Source organism: Mustela erminea, chromosome X, assembly GCF_009829155.1.
Source record: "Mustela erminea isolate mMusErm1 chromosome X, mMusErm1.Pri, whole genome shotgun sequence".
Lineage (NCBI taxonomy): Eukaryota > Metazoa > Chordata > Mammalia > Carnivora > Mustelidae > Mustela > Mustela erminea.
Window position 1 is genome coordinate 74,941,135 of NC_045635.1, and position 15,465 is coordinate 74,956,599.

The following is a 15,465-nucleotide window of genomic DNA, read 5'->3' on the forward strand; positions in this document are numbered from 1 at the left end:
TGATAGCATAAATTCTTCTTCCAGTATGCTTGTTTATTACTGTGTGGAGAGAACTCTCTTTGCTTGTAGAGAGAAAGCATATAATATAGTGGATGAAGGCTAATAATGAAAGGAATCATTTTTAATTCTTTTATGATCCTGAGTAGGATTTGTAATCCAAAGTGGGAAACATGAAAAAAGAAAAATCAATTTTAAATAAGAAGAATCTATTAAAAATGTAGAAAGTTACAGAATTTGTTAATCAATTTAAGTATTTTTTTTATACTTAGAGAACTGTTTGCCTAAGAACAATTTAGTGTAATTTATAATGAAAATACCTGCAGGAAAATATTGCGCCTAAAATATACTCTTATTAGGGCACCTGGGTGGCTCAGTCAGTTAAATGATATACTCTTGATTTCGGCTCAAGTTATGATCTCAAGTTTGTGGGATCAAGGGCTGCATCTGGCTCTACACTCAGTGGGGAATCTTTTTGAGATTCTCTCCCTCTCTCTTGCCCCCCCCCCCCATTTGCAAGCAGGTGTTCTCTCACTCTCTCTCTTCATAGTATATAAATAAATACTTTAAAAATAAACAAATAAAAAGGAATATACTCTTTTTTTCCAGATTATTTATTTATTTATTTATTTGAGAGAGAGAGACAGTGAGAGAGAGTATGAGCAAGGAGAAGGTCAGAGAGAGAAGCAGACTCACTGTGGAGCTGGGAGCCCAATGTGGGACTCGATCCCAGGACTCCAGGATCATGACCTGAGCTGAAGGCAGTCATCTAACCAACTGAGCCACCCAGGCATCCCAGAATATACTCTTTTAAAAAAAAAAAAAGATTTTATTTATTCAACAGAGAGAGATCACAAGTAAGCAGAGAGGCAGGCAGAGGGAGCCGGGGAAGCAGGCTGCCTGCTGAGCAGAGAGCCTGATGTGGGGCTTTATCCCAGGACCCCGAGATCATGACCTGAGCTGAAGGCAGAGGCTTTAACCCACTGAGCCACCCAGGCACCCCGGAATATACTCTTACCAGAAAAATATCTAGGTCTCTTAGTAAACAGAATGCATGAAGTGATGAACACTCCAAATTGTTGTATATCACTCCTAATGATTCTTGGATTCTTTCCCAGTCCTTATGGTAATATGATCTTAGAACAACAACAAAAAATAATGATAATAATAATAATAATAGTTCAAAACAGAAGAAATGGAAACCCAAAAATCCAATAATATTTCTTAAGCACTTATGTATGTGACATAGTGCCTGTACATTTCTAAACTACATATAAAGGCCTACTAGTAAAGTTTGCTATATATTTGAAATAGTTTCCATTCAGAGTAGAAAACTATACTTTAAAATATTATGGATCAGGACACCTGGGTGGCTCAGTGGGTTAAAGCCTCTGCCTTCAGTGCAGGTCATGATCTCAGGGTTCTGTGATCGAGCCCTGCATCAGGCTCTCTGCTTAGCGGGGAGCCTGCTTCTCACTCTCCCTCTGCCTGCCTCTCTGCCTACTTGTGATCTCTCTCTGTCAAATAAATAAATAAAATCTTTAAAAAATATTACGGATTGCATGGAGCACGGGGTGTGGTGCAAAAATAATGAATACTGTTATGCTGGAAATAAAAATAAATTAAAAAAAATATTATGGATCTATCATTATTTTAATTTAAAGCATTTTTTATAAAGGATGAATCTTGTAACTAAATTTCTATTTTTAAGAACTAAATCTGTAGGTATTATGTAGATTTTTACAACTAAAAATATCTCATTTTTATTGCTCATTTTGTTCACTTTCAAATATTCTAAAAATACTGAGACAACTCCCAATAGAACTCTAAAATTAGGAATTCTCAAGTGTAGCAAGATGTTTTGAAATACCCACAGTGAAGTTGGAATTAATATACATTTATATTTAGAATTAGAATGAATTAAGACAAAAAAGAAAAAATAACTAACTATAGGCTTGAAAGATACTTTCTAAATCAACAAAACATTTTCTTATGTATTAACTTGAAAGAGAAAAGAAAACCAGAAACACCAATAAAATACTAATTTGTTTTCATATGACTTATTTGTAAATACATTTGAATTGTATCTAGTATGGACATGATTCCTCCATCCAAAAAAAAAAAAAAAGAAAAAAACAAGGTTTGGACACAGAATATGGATTTATTGTACAAATTGAGGACAGATAAGGAGTAGTGTTTAATATAACTCATAAACAAGAATTAAATTTGAAGCCAGAATTCTGAATTATTGCTTTTCTACCTCAAATTAAATATATCAAAACTTAACCTGTGTATATCGCATTTATAGTTCAACTGTTTTACTTTTTTTTTTTTTTTCCAAGTTTTTCCTTAAGTTCCAGTTAGTTGGGACACCTGGGTAGCTCAGTTGGTTGGGCAGCTGACTCCTGGTATCAGCTCAGGTCATGATCTCAGAGTCCTGGGATCCAATACAGTGTCAGGCTCTTCATCAATGGGGAGTCTGCTTCTCTCCCTTTACCTCTGCCCCTCCCTGCACTCATAAATGTTTGCATGAGAGCTTTCTCTCTCTAAAACAGGTGAGTAAATCTTTAAAAAGTTAAAAAAAAAGAACTCTAGTTAGTTACTATACAGTGCAATATTAGTTTCAGGAGTAGAATTTAATGATTTGTCACTTAACATACAACAAACAGTGTTCATCTCAACAAATGCCCTCTTGATACTCACCACCAATTTAACCCATCCTCTCCACCCACCTCCCTTCCAGTAACCCTCAGTTTCTTCTCTATAGTTAAGAGTCTGTTTCCTGGTTTGCCTTTCTCTCTCTCTCTCTCTCTCTTTTTCCATATGTTCATCTGTTTTGTTTCTTAAATTCCACATACTAGTGAAATCATATGGTGTTTGTCATTCTCTGACTTATTTTGCTTATCTGTTTTCTATCCATTTATTCCTTCATGTCATTTGGTTCATTTTGGTTTGGAGATGATAGCAAATAAAAATTAAATCAATAATATTAAAATAGATGTATGTGAATACAAATTAATGGAAAGAGAAGGAATTTTTTGCTGAACTTTTAGAATGAGTCATCTGTAATTAGGCATTTGATAAACCAATAGTACGATTTTTTTTTTAATATTTACTCATGGGGTGCCTGGGTGGCTCAGTGGGTTAAAGCCTCTGCCTTCTGCTTAGGTCATGATCCCAGGGTCCTGGAATCGAGCCCCACATCAGGCTCTCTGCTCAGCAGGGAGCCTACTTCCTCCATTCTCTCTCTGCCTACCTCTCTGCCTACTTGAGATCTCTGTCTGTCAAATAAATAAATAAAAACCTTTAAAAATAAAAAATATTTATTCATTTATCTGATACAGAAAGAACACACAAACAGGGGGAGGGACAGAGGAAGAGGGAGCAAGAAAGAAGCAGACTTCCCTCTGAGTACAAAGCCTGATGTGGTGTTCCATGCAGGGGTACATCAGGGCTCAAAATCACAACACTGAATCAAAATCAATAATTTTGGATGCTCAACCAACTGAGCAGCAAAGGTGCCCCAGCAGGATTGGTTTTTAAAAAATTTTTATGTCATTTTTGCTTAGTGGTCTATGATATGTAGCTATTGTTTGTGGATTTATATCACCCCAAAGTCATCTTACCAGGAAGAGATTCTTTGTCTCCCTGCATGAATAAATGAAGCTATTAAGGATGAATGTCATCTTCCTGTTCTTTGGAACAAATAGGTTGATAGCTACTATTCATTTTTGGATAACTAATATCTTACTTTGATTCATTTTACAGACTATAATGGAGATCCTTTTTCAACCACCATTTCAAATATTCTGATGGTATATCTCATTTGCTTTGAACTGTTGATTTTATTGCATCTTGATTTTGATATATTAACAGGTGACACAAAAAATATACTAAGCCATCACTTATTTTCTTTTCTGGTTAGACCTATAGTGTTTTAGTCATAAGAACACTTGTTGAAAGTAATCAGTTATCCTTATACATCTAAAAATCAAAATAGGCTTTTACAACAAATTCCCAATGATGTCACAAATTTATCCTATGAATTTTTAATCTTAAAACATGATCATCTAGAATATTTATTGATTGTGAAATTAATGTCTATTTAATATGAACATTTAACATATAAATTAATGCCTATGAATATTTATATATACCACATAGTTGTTATAAAATTGAATAAAATAATTGACTTGAAATCAGAGCAATTAAAATGTTATAATAAATGAAAATATTCCTCTTAACCTTGAATAAATGAAAATATTCCTCTTAACCTTGGTGAATATAAGATTTATTTATTATGAGAATATGATACTTACAGACCAAATATATTAAAATAATAGGTATTGAAATAATTATGATTAAGTTCACCCTATGGTGATATGGAAGGATAAGTGATGATAAGCATTATATTTTTGCCTATAGAATGTGTCTCTTGCTTTATTAATCTGCGAAGCCATTTTCTTATTTTTTAAAAAGACTTTATTCACTTGTTTGAGAGAGAGTGAGTGAGAGAGGACAAGCCAGAGGAGAGCCAAAAGGAGAGTGAGAAATAGACTGGAGTGCTGAGCTGGGAGCTCTGATGCAGTGCTCAATCCCAGGACAGTAGGATCATGACGTGAGCTGAAGGCAGACATTTATCAACTGAGCCACCCAGGCACACTAAAAGCCATTTTCTGAAGATCCCTGTTAGGGTGGCCAGTGAAACAGGTGACAAAGAATTGCACATAGTAGAGCAATAATCAGAACAGAATTTATTCATTCTCCAAGGGAGAAGAGGGGCCAGATTTCAAGAGAAATTTTGCCCAAATTTTCTGTTAGGCTAGGACTTTTAAGGGATTTAAACGATGTGAGAAGGTTGCAGCTGTGCACGTGGAGGAGGGTGTGGGGGGAGGGGTTCAACTCTTGGCCAAGTAGAGCAGGAGGTGTCAGTTTCTTGGGAAGCTTTATCCAGGGTTCATCTGGAATGTGGGTTGTGGTATGGCTAGAGAATATGTTTTGTAGTAGTGATCTATTTTCTGAGAATGAAGAGTACAATGACTTGGAAAAAAACCAAAGAATTAGGACCAAGTACAGACACCTGTGAGTTGTTTTGTGTGTTTTTTTTTTCTTTTCCGTGTAACAGAATTCATTGTTTATGCACCACACCCAGTGCTCCATGCAATATGTGCCCTCCATAATACCCACTACCTGGATCCACCAACCTCCCACCCCCACCCCTTCAAAACCCTCAGATTGTTTTTCAGAGTCCATAGTCTCTCATGGTTCACCTCCCCATCCAGTTTCCCTCAACTCCCTTCTCCTCTCCATCTCCCTATGTCTTCCATGTTATTTGTTATGCTCCACAAATAAATGAAACCATATGATAATTGACTCTCTCTGCTTGACTGATTTCATTCAGCATAATCTCTTCCAGTCCCATCCATGTTGCTACAAAAGTTGGGTATTCATCCTTTCTGATGGAGGCATAATACTCCATAGTGTATATGGACCACATCTTCCTTATCCATTCGCCCGTTGAAGGGCATCTTGGTTCTTTCCACAGTTTGGTGACCATGGCCATTGCTGCTATGAACATTGGGGTACAGATGGCCCTTCTTCTCACGACATCTGTATCTTTGGGGTAAATGCCCAGTAGTGCAATGGCAGTGTTATAGGGAAGCTCTATTTTTAATTTCTTAAGGAATCTCCACACTGTTCTCCAAAGTGGCTGCACTAACTTGCATTCCCACCAACAGTGTAAGAGGGTTCCCCTTTCTCCACACCCCCTCCAACACACATTGTTTCCTGTCTCGCTAATTTTGGCCATTCTAACTGGACACCTGTGAGTTTTGTCTGTAAACTTGGTTGGGGAGGGGTCTTTGAATCGAATTCTTTCACTACCTAAGTCATATACAAAAAATCTAGAAAAAAATTAATATGGAAAAGCAACCATCATAAATTTACTTATAAGTGCTAGTTAAGCATTGAGTATTAACAGATTTGAAACTCTGATAGAGAATACTGCAATAACTGTTGTGAAGAGTTAGAGTGAATCAACAAAACATGAACATTATAAAGAAAGAAACAATATTAGTGGAATTCACTTTTTGGAGAAGAGTCGATACAAATGTGAAAATTAGACCTGTACAAAAAAAATACAATAAATGAGTCCTTTCTGGAATAAAATTTAATAAAATACTAACTTGATGAAATTACCATACCTTATTAATTTTTTTGTTTTGGCATTTTAGGTTTCAGAATACATAGAAAATAGCCATGTCAAGCAAGACAGCCAAAGCACCTATTTCACTCAACTTGTGATCAGTCCCTTTGAAAGTGCTGAATTTATTAGTTGCTCCAGTTTCTTTCTACAGATGTGATTATTTCTTTTTTATTATTACTGTTACATTAGCCACCATACAGTACATTGTTAGTTTTTGATGCAGTGTTCAATGATTCATTAGTTGCCTATAACACCCAGTGCTCATCATAATACATACCCTTAATAACAGTTCTTGCAAGATCTTAGATTGCTTCCTGTGAACCCCAAAAACTACCTCATTGTTTCCCCAATCTGTTGAAAGAAGCTTTGACTGCATGAGAACAAGGACAGAGAAGTAAATATATAATACCTCATAGTTGTTTAATGGTGTATTTTTGACTTCATGAGACAGTAAAGTAGAGTGACAGGAGCCAAGTGAAGTTAAGATCATGGGCCAAACTTCATATTTTTTGTAATACCTAAATTTGTACTATTTTAGACAATTTGTTACTGTAGACTGTAAGCCACTCATTCATATAGAATTAGTTTTTCATGGGTGCCTGGGTGACTCAGTTGGTAAAGCATCTGCCCTCAGCTCAGGTCATGAGCTCAGGGTCCTGGGATGGAGCAGCTCAGCAGGCTTCCTGCTCAGTAGGGAGTCTGCTTCTCCCTCTGCCCCTCTCCCACACTTGGTCATGCACACTTTCTCTCTCACTCAAAAAAGTAAAAAAAAAAGAGTTAGTTTTTCACAGATTAAACACAGCACTATAATAAAATGTAACAAGTATGTGAGGGAAATTATGCCTTGAAAGTCTTCTGACAAACCATTTGAACATTACTTTTGTGGTTTGAAATCTTTAAATTGAGTAGATACTTAGTTCCTCTATATACTTCCCTCTTTTTGAAATGAAATTGCACAGAAACTATAAAATGAATTTGCATTTTTGTTTTTCATCTAAAATTTCACTGTTGCTTATTTTGTTGCTGCTTTTGCTTTCTCTGATTGTCACAATTTTATCCCTCTATGTTTGTTGCATATACAACAATTAGGTACTGTCTATTAAAAAATTCACTCAAATAACATTGTCACTGCTGAAGCTTTTAGAAAATTTTAATTAACTCTATCTGTTTTCACTGTGGTTCGTTCCCCTATCAGTTTCCAAACTAACCTTAGACTATAGTAGGAATGAGATGTGTGAGAATGGTAAAGAAATTTAAGTTATCTTACCATTTGTTCATGGATGAGAAAGTTAGAACCAGGTAATAGTAAGTGTCTAGGGATATCTTCCCTGAATATCTGAGTTAAATTCATCATGCTAATATACAACTAAACAGTGACTTTTTATATCCATGTTTGATAACTAAATTTCTGTATTGGTCTGTCAAAGAAGCAAACTCAGCATTTCAAAGAAAAACCTTTATAATTTTAAAGATTATAATACATTTTCAAATGGCAAATGTAGGGGTTTAGAATAAAAATCTATAGATCGAGGTTATTTAATTATGCAGGTTTACATTGTGATAGTCAAAATTGAGTTTGTTATGCATTGATTGAACTCTGAATTAAAACATTCTGGAATATTTATGTTATGAAATATAAACTTTGTGAGGGCAGATATTCTTGTCTCCTTTGTTCACTGATTTATTCTCAGTGCCTAGAACATTGGCATATAAAAAAAGCTTAAAAAATATTTGTTGACTAAAAGACTAAACCTTTATGAAACTAATTACTAACTAGAGGTTAGATATTTCTTCTATGTTTTCAATATGGATATGTCCTCAAGTTTTAGAAATGTCATTGTCCTTTTTCCTAAATACTTTCTAATTATTAAAACCTCTGAAGAATTTCAAGTGATAAAACACATTTTAAAATGTGTTGTTTAATGATGTTATTAACAAAGAGTAGAACAGATTTAGAATGGGTGGGCAGAGGAGAACTGCTTGGAATTAAGCCACTTTCTTAATTCTTGTGTAGAGATATTATAATATGCATGCAGTGTTTGAAAAAAAATGGTCTGTAGCCTTCTTCTGCCAGTTGTAATAATGTGTATATGATTAAGGTTAAGATAAGAAGAGAGTAGTAGTTTTATCTCCAATTGTCATTATCCCATTTTTATTTTTCCTTATGTTTGCATAGTACTTACAAAATCACACAGACACTGAATTATTTTAGATGTCCTAGATTCATATTACATAGAACACAAGTATATTTGTGCATATTAACATAGTAAGTATAAATGGGTATTTTTGTATAGGGCCAATAATTCATAAAAGACTAAATCTTGAGAAAAGTTTTATACTATGTAATCCCAATGTTCATCATTGAGAAAATGGGCTAAAAATACCACAGGCAATAGTCATTTTGCATTGCTAGGATAGAGAATGTCTTCAGTATTAAACACAGGAAAATGGGTGAACTTATATATATATATATATATATATATATATATATATATATATATATATATTTACTTGGTGATAATTTAATTGGGTGATAATAATTTCTTAAAATGAGATGTTTCACATTTATCTGGTTCATTTCTTGGTTCTATTCATGACCTAAACTATTTAAATTTTTGTAACAAATACATTTATTCCATCACTGACTGCAAATAAGAAAGTTTCTTCTTTCTCACTTTTGTGTCTTCTGACCTGTCCATATGCCTATTTTTTAAAATGCAGATGCACAACTATACACTGGGAAAATTATTTAATGCAATACATTTTCTGCCATAATCAGACCATATTTATAGCAAGTTATTTACATCATTTCATGAGTCTTCCTATTTTTAGAGCTATTACTAGAATTTTGTTAATGCTATTAATTACCAATAAATACTGAAAACTTCCTTAATTAGTTACCTACGTGCATTAATAATTTTCTGTAATGATTTTTTTTTTCTGTAATGGATTTTTAACTGGCCATCTGTTGGCTAATCTTTTAAAAGTTTTGAATGCATTGATAGCTGCATTAATTCCTTTTTTAATTTGAATTCAAGTTAGTTAACATACAGTGTAGTATTGGTTTCAGGAATAGAATTTAGTGATGCATTACTTACATATAACACCCAGTGCTAATCACAAGCGCCCTCCTTAATGCTCATCAACCATTTAGCCTATCCTCCCACCCATTCAATCCATCCTCCCTCCCATTCACCCTCAGTTTATTCTCTATAGTTCAGAGTCTCTTATGGATTGCCTCCCTTTCTGTTTTTATCTTATTTTATTTTTCATTTTCTTCCCCTATGTTCATCTGTTTTCTTTCTTAAGTTCTACATGTAAGTGAAATCATAATGTCTTTCTCAAGCTGACTTATTTCTATTAGAATAATACACTCTGGTTCCATCCATGTCATTGCAAATGCAAGATTTCATTCTTTTTGATGGCTGAGTAATATTCAATTGTATATATACCACCTCTTCTTTATCCATTCATCAGTCAATGGACATTTGGGCTCTTTCCATAATTTGGCTATTGTCAATGGTACTGTTATAAACATTGGGTGACTGTGCATTGTAGGGTCATTCTATTTTTAACATTTTGAAGAACCTCCATACTGTTCTCCAGAATGGCTGCAGCAATTTGTATTCCTACCAAAACTGCAAAAGTGTTTCCTTTTTCCTGAACCCTTGTGAACACCCATTATTTCATGAGTTGTTAATTTTGGCTGTTCTGACTTGTGGTGTCTCATTGTGGTTTTGATTTGTATTTCCCTGATGATGAATGATGTTGAGCACATTTTCACGTGTCTGTTAACCATCTGGATATCTTCTTTGGAAAATTGTCTATTCATGTCTTCTACCCATTTCTTAACTGGATTATTTGTTTTTTTGGGTGTCAGTATGCAGATATGAAAACCCATTTTAATATGATCTACTTTCTTTTTTATATTATTTTAAAAATATTTTATTTATTTATTTGACAGACAGAGAGATCACAAGTAGGCAGAGAGAGAGGGGAAAGCAGGCTGCCCGTTGTGCAGAGAGCCCAATGCAGGTCTCTATCCTAGGACCCTGAAACCATAACCTGAGCCAAAGGCAGAGACTTAACCCACTGAGCCACTCAGGTGCTCCAATATCATCTACTTTCAATTTATAGATATAAATTCTCAAAGTTGGAATGTCTTCTGGTCCAGCTCTCCCACTGAATGATTTGGATGTCATCTACCTAATCATACATATGCAGACATAAACCGGTTATGTAGCTTCTTACTATTTCCTGAAAATTGTCTTTTTCCCCCAGAATATTTTAATTCAGTTATGTTGATCTGAAAGTAGCCTCCCTGTAATTTATGTATCCTTATTCCTCTCATTCAAAGAAAGAAAACTTTAGTCTTCTTTTCACATGGTATTCTTTCTCACATTAAGGCATGTGTCACATCAGCCCCTTCCTTGCTCAAAGGAGTTTCCTTCTTTAATGCAAGAACACTGAACACAAGAACTATTGTATAAAACATTGCCAATGTATTCTATTATTACCAATAGAAGAATTATATTTGAAAGCCATAATAATGAGTAATGATTATATTTTTGATTAGTAACAAATATACCTTACTTGAATTAAGTGTTTTTAATTATTTTTATTAACTTTATCTATCTTGGTATGTTATGTCTTTTATATATTTTATCAATGGTGACCACTTTTACAAATACTGAGTCTTTTAATTACTGTAGGTATGTTGTATAATTTACTTTTATCTTAATGAAAAATGCATATTATTTAAGAGTAAATTTTGCTAATATTTTAATTTAATGATTTTAAAACTGTGCATTTAGTTAGCACACATTTTCTTCTTTTTTTTTTCTTCCTCTTCTTCTCCTTCTTTTTTAATATTTTATTTATTTATTGGACAGAGAGAGATCACAAGTAGGCAGAGAGGCAAGCAGAGAGAGAGGAAGGGAAGCAGGCTCCCCGCCAAGCAGAGAGCCAGATGTGGGGCTTGATCCCAGGACCCAGAGATCACGACCTGAGTGGAAGGCAGAGGCTTAACCCACTGAGCCACCCAGGCGCCCCTAGTTAATATACATTTAGTGGTTGGTTGGCTTTAATAATTTCTTCTTCTTCTTCCTCTCTCTCTCTCTTTTTTTCTCGTTTCTCTTTGACAGTTTTCTGTGGCTTGATACAGAGAACCATCACAATTGTGCCTGGTATGGACTTGTTGTCTGGGACGTATATATTTGCAGTTCTTTTAGCATGTGTCGTATTTCAGTCTGGCGCCCAGGAGAAAAACTACACTGTCCGAGAAGAAATGCCAGAAAACGTTCTGATAGGCGACTTGCTGAAAGACCTCAACTTGTCACTGGTTCCAGACAAGACCTTAACATCCCCTATGCAGTTTAAGCTAGTGTACAAGACTGGTGATGCACCTCTGATTCGAATTGAAGAAGGTACTGGTGAGATCTTTACTGCTGGAACTCGCATTGATCGTGAGAAATTGTGTTCTGGTATTGTGGTGGAAACCCGTTGCTTTTATGAAGTGGAAGTTGCCGTTTTGCCAGATGAAATATTTAGACTGGTTAAGATACGTTTTCTGATAGAAGACATAAATGATAATGCACCATTATTCCCAGCAACAGTTATCAACATATCAATTCCAGAGAACTCGGCTATAAACTCTCGATATGCTCTCCCGGCAGCCATTGATCCTGACATAGGAATAAATGGAGTTCAAAACTACCAGTTAATTAAGGTACGTATTAAAAACACTTTGTTCAAGATAATTCATTTTTAAAAGGCCAAAAAAAAAAAAAAAAAGATCTTTGCATACTTCAAATTTTAAGCAAGTCATCACCCTATTTTTTTTAATGTTTAAGCATAATGGGGCAGGCTCATCAACGCATTTTTTGTGATTTATGAAGCTTATGAATTTTTATTTTATTTATATTTATTTTCAAGAATTTGCTTATGTTTCCCTTAACAATCTATTATAGGGGTCAGATAAGGAGCTCAGCCCTCCTACTTACAATAAATAACCCACCCAATAACTCACTTTTAATTTGTCTAGTCATGACTCTACCACAAGGTGCGCATAAACAAACAAATTTAAACATTAAGAATGAATACACAAATTTATCAGATTTACTCAGTGATCATTATAGATAGGAAGTTTTCTCTTGCCGTTTGAAAAAAAGTGCCAAAGAAATTTGAGTGGTGAATACAACTTTTTTATTACTAATGTTTCTACACATATATAGAATAATTAATATTTTTCATAGTAATTTCAATTCAAGGAAATATCTTTAAGCATCTCTTGAGTCACTAGAATGAGATTTAATTTTAGTCAATGTGCTATTAATGTTATATATTTTCATTTTGTTCTAATTCTTTGAAGACACAGAACACCAATTTGCTATAAAGGGTATGTAAGACCTTTAGCCAAAAAAATTCAGTTTATCTGAAGAATGTGTTTTGGTCTGATTTGGGTCTTGGGATAGAGATGGAATAATTTTATTTGAAATGTGTGCAGAGGCATCTTGTTTATCAAGTGAATGGATAATTCCTTTTAATCACCTATATAATATATAGGATAGTAGGGACTCAGATTTGGATATATGAAATCATTCCATGCACTTGAGTGACCTTGGAAAATGTGTGAATGAACAAATATTCAGACTTAATATAGATTAGTTAAGGGTTTTTGAAGTTCTATAAACATTTCCTGACTATTCACTACCAGATTATTGAAGAACCTAACAGCCAATGTTACAAAATATACTAAGAACACATACATATTTTGATGTATATAATCTGAAGGTTTTGGCCTGGAAGATGTATAATATTGGAAAACTACTCAGCTGATATTGATATGTTGTAAAGACATATTTAGTTATAAATACATTCAGGAATAGAAGGTCGTGTATTTTTTGAGCAAATTCAAGTGAAATACACACTAGTGTGTGACTATAAGAAATAAAAACAGAAAGAGAAGGGATAGACAATTTATAAATGAGGGTTTATTAGGTAAAATCCCTACAATGGTGTCTTCTTATTTGATGAAATAGGAAAATATGCAGGATTCAGAAAGATATGGATCACAATTTTGTGCTTATTGTTGACTAGATATGTCACCTCCAGCTTAATTTTTCTGAATTTCAGTTTCTTCAACCGTAATATGAGGGTGTTGATATATATGTCACAAAGGCAGAATTAGGAGAATAAGCACCAAGTAGAAAGTAGGTAGACCTGCTGATGCTATTTAGAGATGCTTCAAAACATTTAACTATTTTTTTAGATATGTGAGATTTATCACTTTAAATTGTAAATTGTATAGCAGAGTACATACTATCTCTAAAACAACACTGTACAATGTAACTTTCTGCAATGACATAAATTTTATAATCTGTGAATAACCAATATTGTAGCTATTGGCTATATGTGATTCTTGAGTACATAAGATGGGGTTAGTGCTACCAAGTAACTGAATTTTTAATTTTATTTAATCTTAATTTTAATCACCACAAGTGGTTAGTGGCTATTGTATTAGCTAGCAGAGTCAAAACAAAGTAAAAGTTTATTTGGAATCTAAAAAATAACAGATGAAATCAAAATGGGATGTTACCAATTTTAAATCAGTATTTAAAAATAAATAAATAAATCTGTATTTAAAAATAAGTACAGTGTCTCTACCAACCATCTATACAAATGTATTGTTTTTAAATGCAGGTTTCTATTATTCCAAAGAAATTATTTCTAAGAATAATTTTGTCATAGCTCCCTCAGGATAGCGTAACAAATTTACATTTCTGATTTGTCTTGAAAGCAGCTTAAGAAATTTAAATAAAACAAATAAACCTATTGACATAATTTTAGCTGTGTTAAAATATGTTTTCATTTTATTTTCTTTGAAATATTATCACCAAATAATATAAAGTTTACACGCTCACTACAGGTTATTATATGAGTCTTAGAGATAGACATGCTCTAAAATTTCATTGTTTTAGAGTGTGTGATAAGGCAAAAGTGAGCTACATGATCTACTTAAAGTATTGAAGCATTTGTATGGCTCCATGGATAAATAACTGTCCTGTTTGTTAAAAATAATGAGTATGGTTCTTTCCACAGTTTGGCGACTGTGGCCATTGCTGCTATAAACATTGGGGTACAGATGGCCCTTCTTTTCACAACATCTGTATCTTTGGGGTAAATACCCAGTAGTGCAATGGCAGGGTCATAGGGAAGTTCTATTTTTAATTTATTGAGGAATCTCCACACTGTTCTCCAAAGAGGCTGCACCAACTTGCATTCTCACCAACAGTGTAAGAGGGTTCCCCTTTCTCCACATCCCCTCCAACACATGTTGTTTCCTGTCTTGCTAATTTTGGCCATTCTAACTGGTGTAAGGTGATATCTCAATGTAGTTTTAATTTGAATCTCCCTGATGGCTAGTGATGATGAACATTTTTTCATGTGTCTGATAGCCATTTGTATGTCTTCATTGGAGAAGTGTCTGTGGAAAGAACCAAGATGCCCTTCAACGGATGAATGGATAAGGAAGATGTGGTCCATATACACTATGGAGTAGTATGCCTCCATCAGAAAGGACGAATACCCAACTTTTGTAGCAACATGGACGGGACTGGAAGAGATTATGCTGAGTGAAATAAGTCAAGCAGAGAGAGTCAATTATCATATGGTTTCACTTATTTGTGGAGCATAACAAATAGCATGGAGGACATGGGGAGAAAGAGAGGAGAAGGGAGTTGGGGTAAATTGGAAGGGGAGGTGAACCATGAGAGACTATGGACTCTGAAAAACAATCTGAGGGTTTTGAAGGGGTGGGGGGTGGGAGGTCAGGGTACCAGGTGGTGGGTATTATAGAGGGCACGGATTGCATGGAGCACTGGGTGTGGTGCAAAAATAATGAATACTGTTATGCTGAATAAAAAAAATATATAATGAGTATGACAAGAAATAATGAATATGGAACATAAAACATAGCCCCAGGCATGCAGAGAGCTATGACAGGGATGACATTAACTGAGTATACTTTGATTTACAGAAAGGTCTTGTCGTGAAAGTGGCATCTATGTTGAAAGGATGGGAAAATTAAGTTAAAAAAGAAAAGAAACCTGTTATGATTTATCCATAAATTTCAATGAATGTTACAAGTAGGCCAACCATAATAATAACCTCTGTCCTGCAGAATAGGATGAAAATTAATTAATATTAATTTGTTCTATTTTGTTGAATAGAAAAGACTAGCAAAATCACAGTTTATTCTAACT

The 15,465-nt window shown here is 34.2% G+C and overlaps 1 protein-coding gene across 2 annotated transcripts in view; it reads left to right on the plus strand.

The window, feature by feature from the left end:
- PCDH11X (protocadherin 11 X-linked) overlaps positions 1–15,465 on the plus strand; it is a 452,651-nt gene that overhangs the window by 69,058 nt on the left and 368,128 nt on the right. For both annotated transcript variants that reach the window (XM_032330412.1, XM_032330413.1), the window contains exon 2: positions 11,347–11,930. In XM_032330412.1, the coding sequence (XP_032186303.1) occupies positions 11,391–11,930 (540 nt within the window). In that variant the 5' untranslated portion in view covers positions 11,347–11,390. The remainder of the gene's footprint in view (positions 1–11,346; positions 11,931–15,465) is intronic.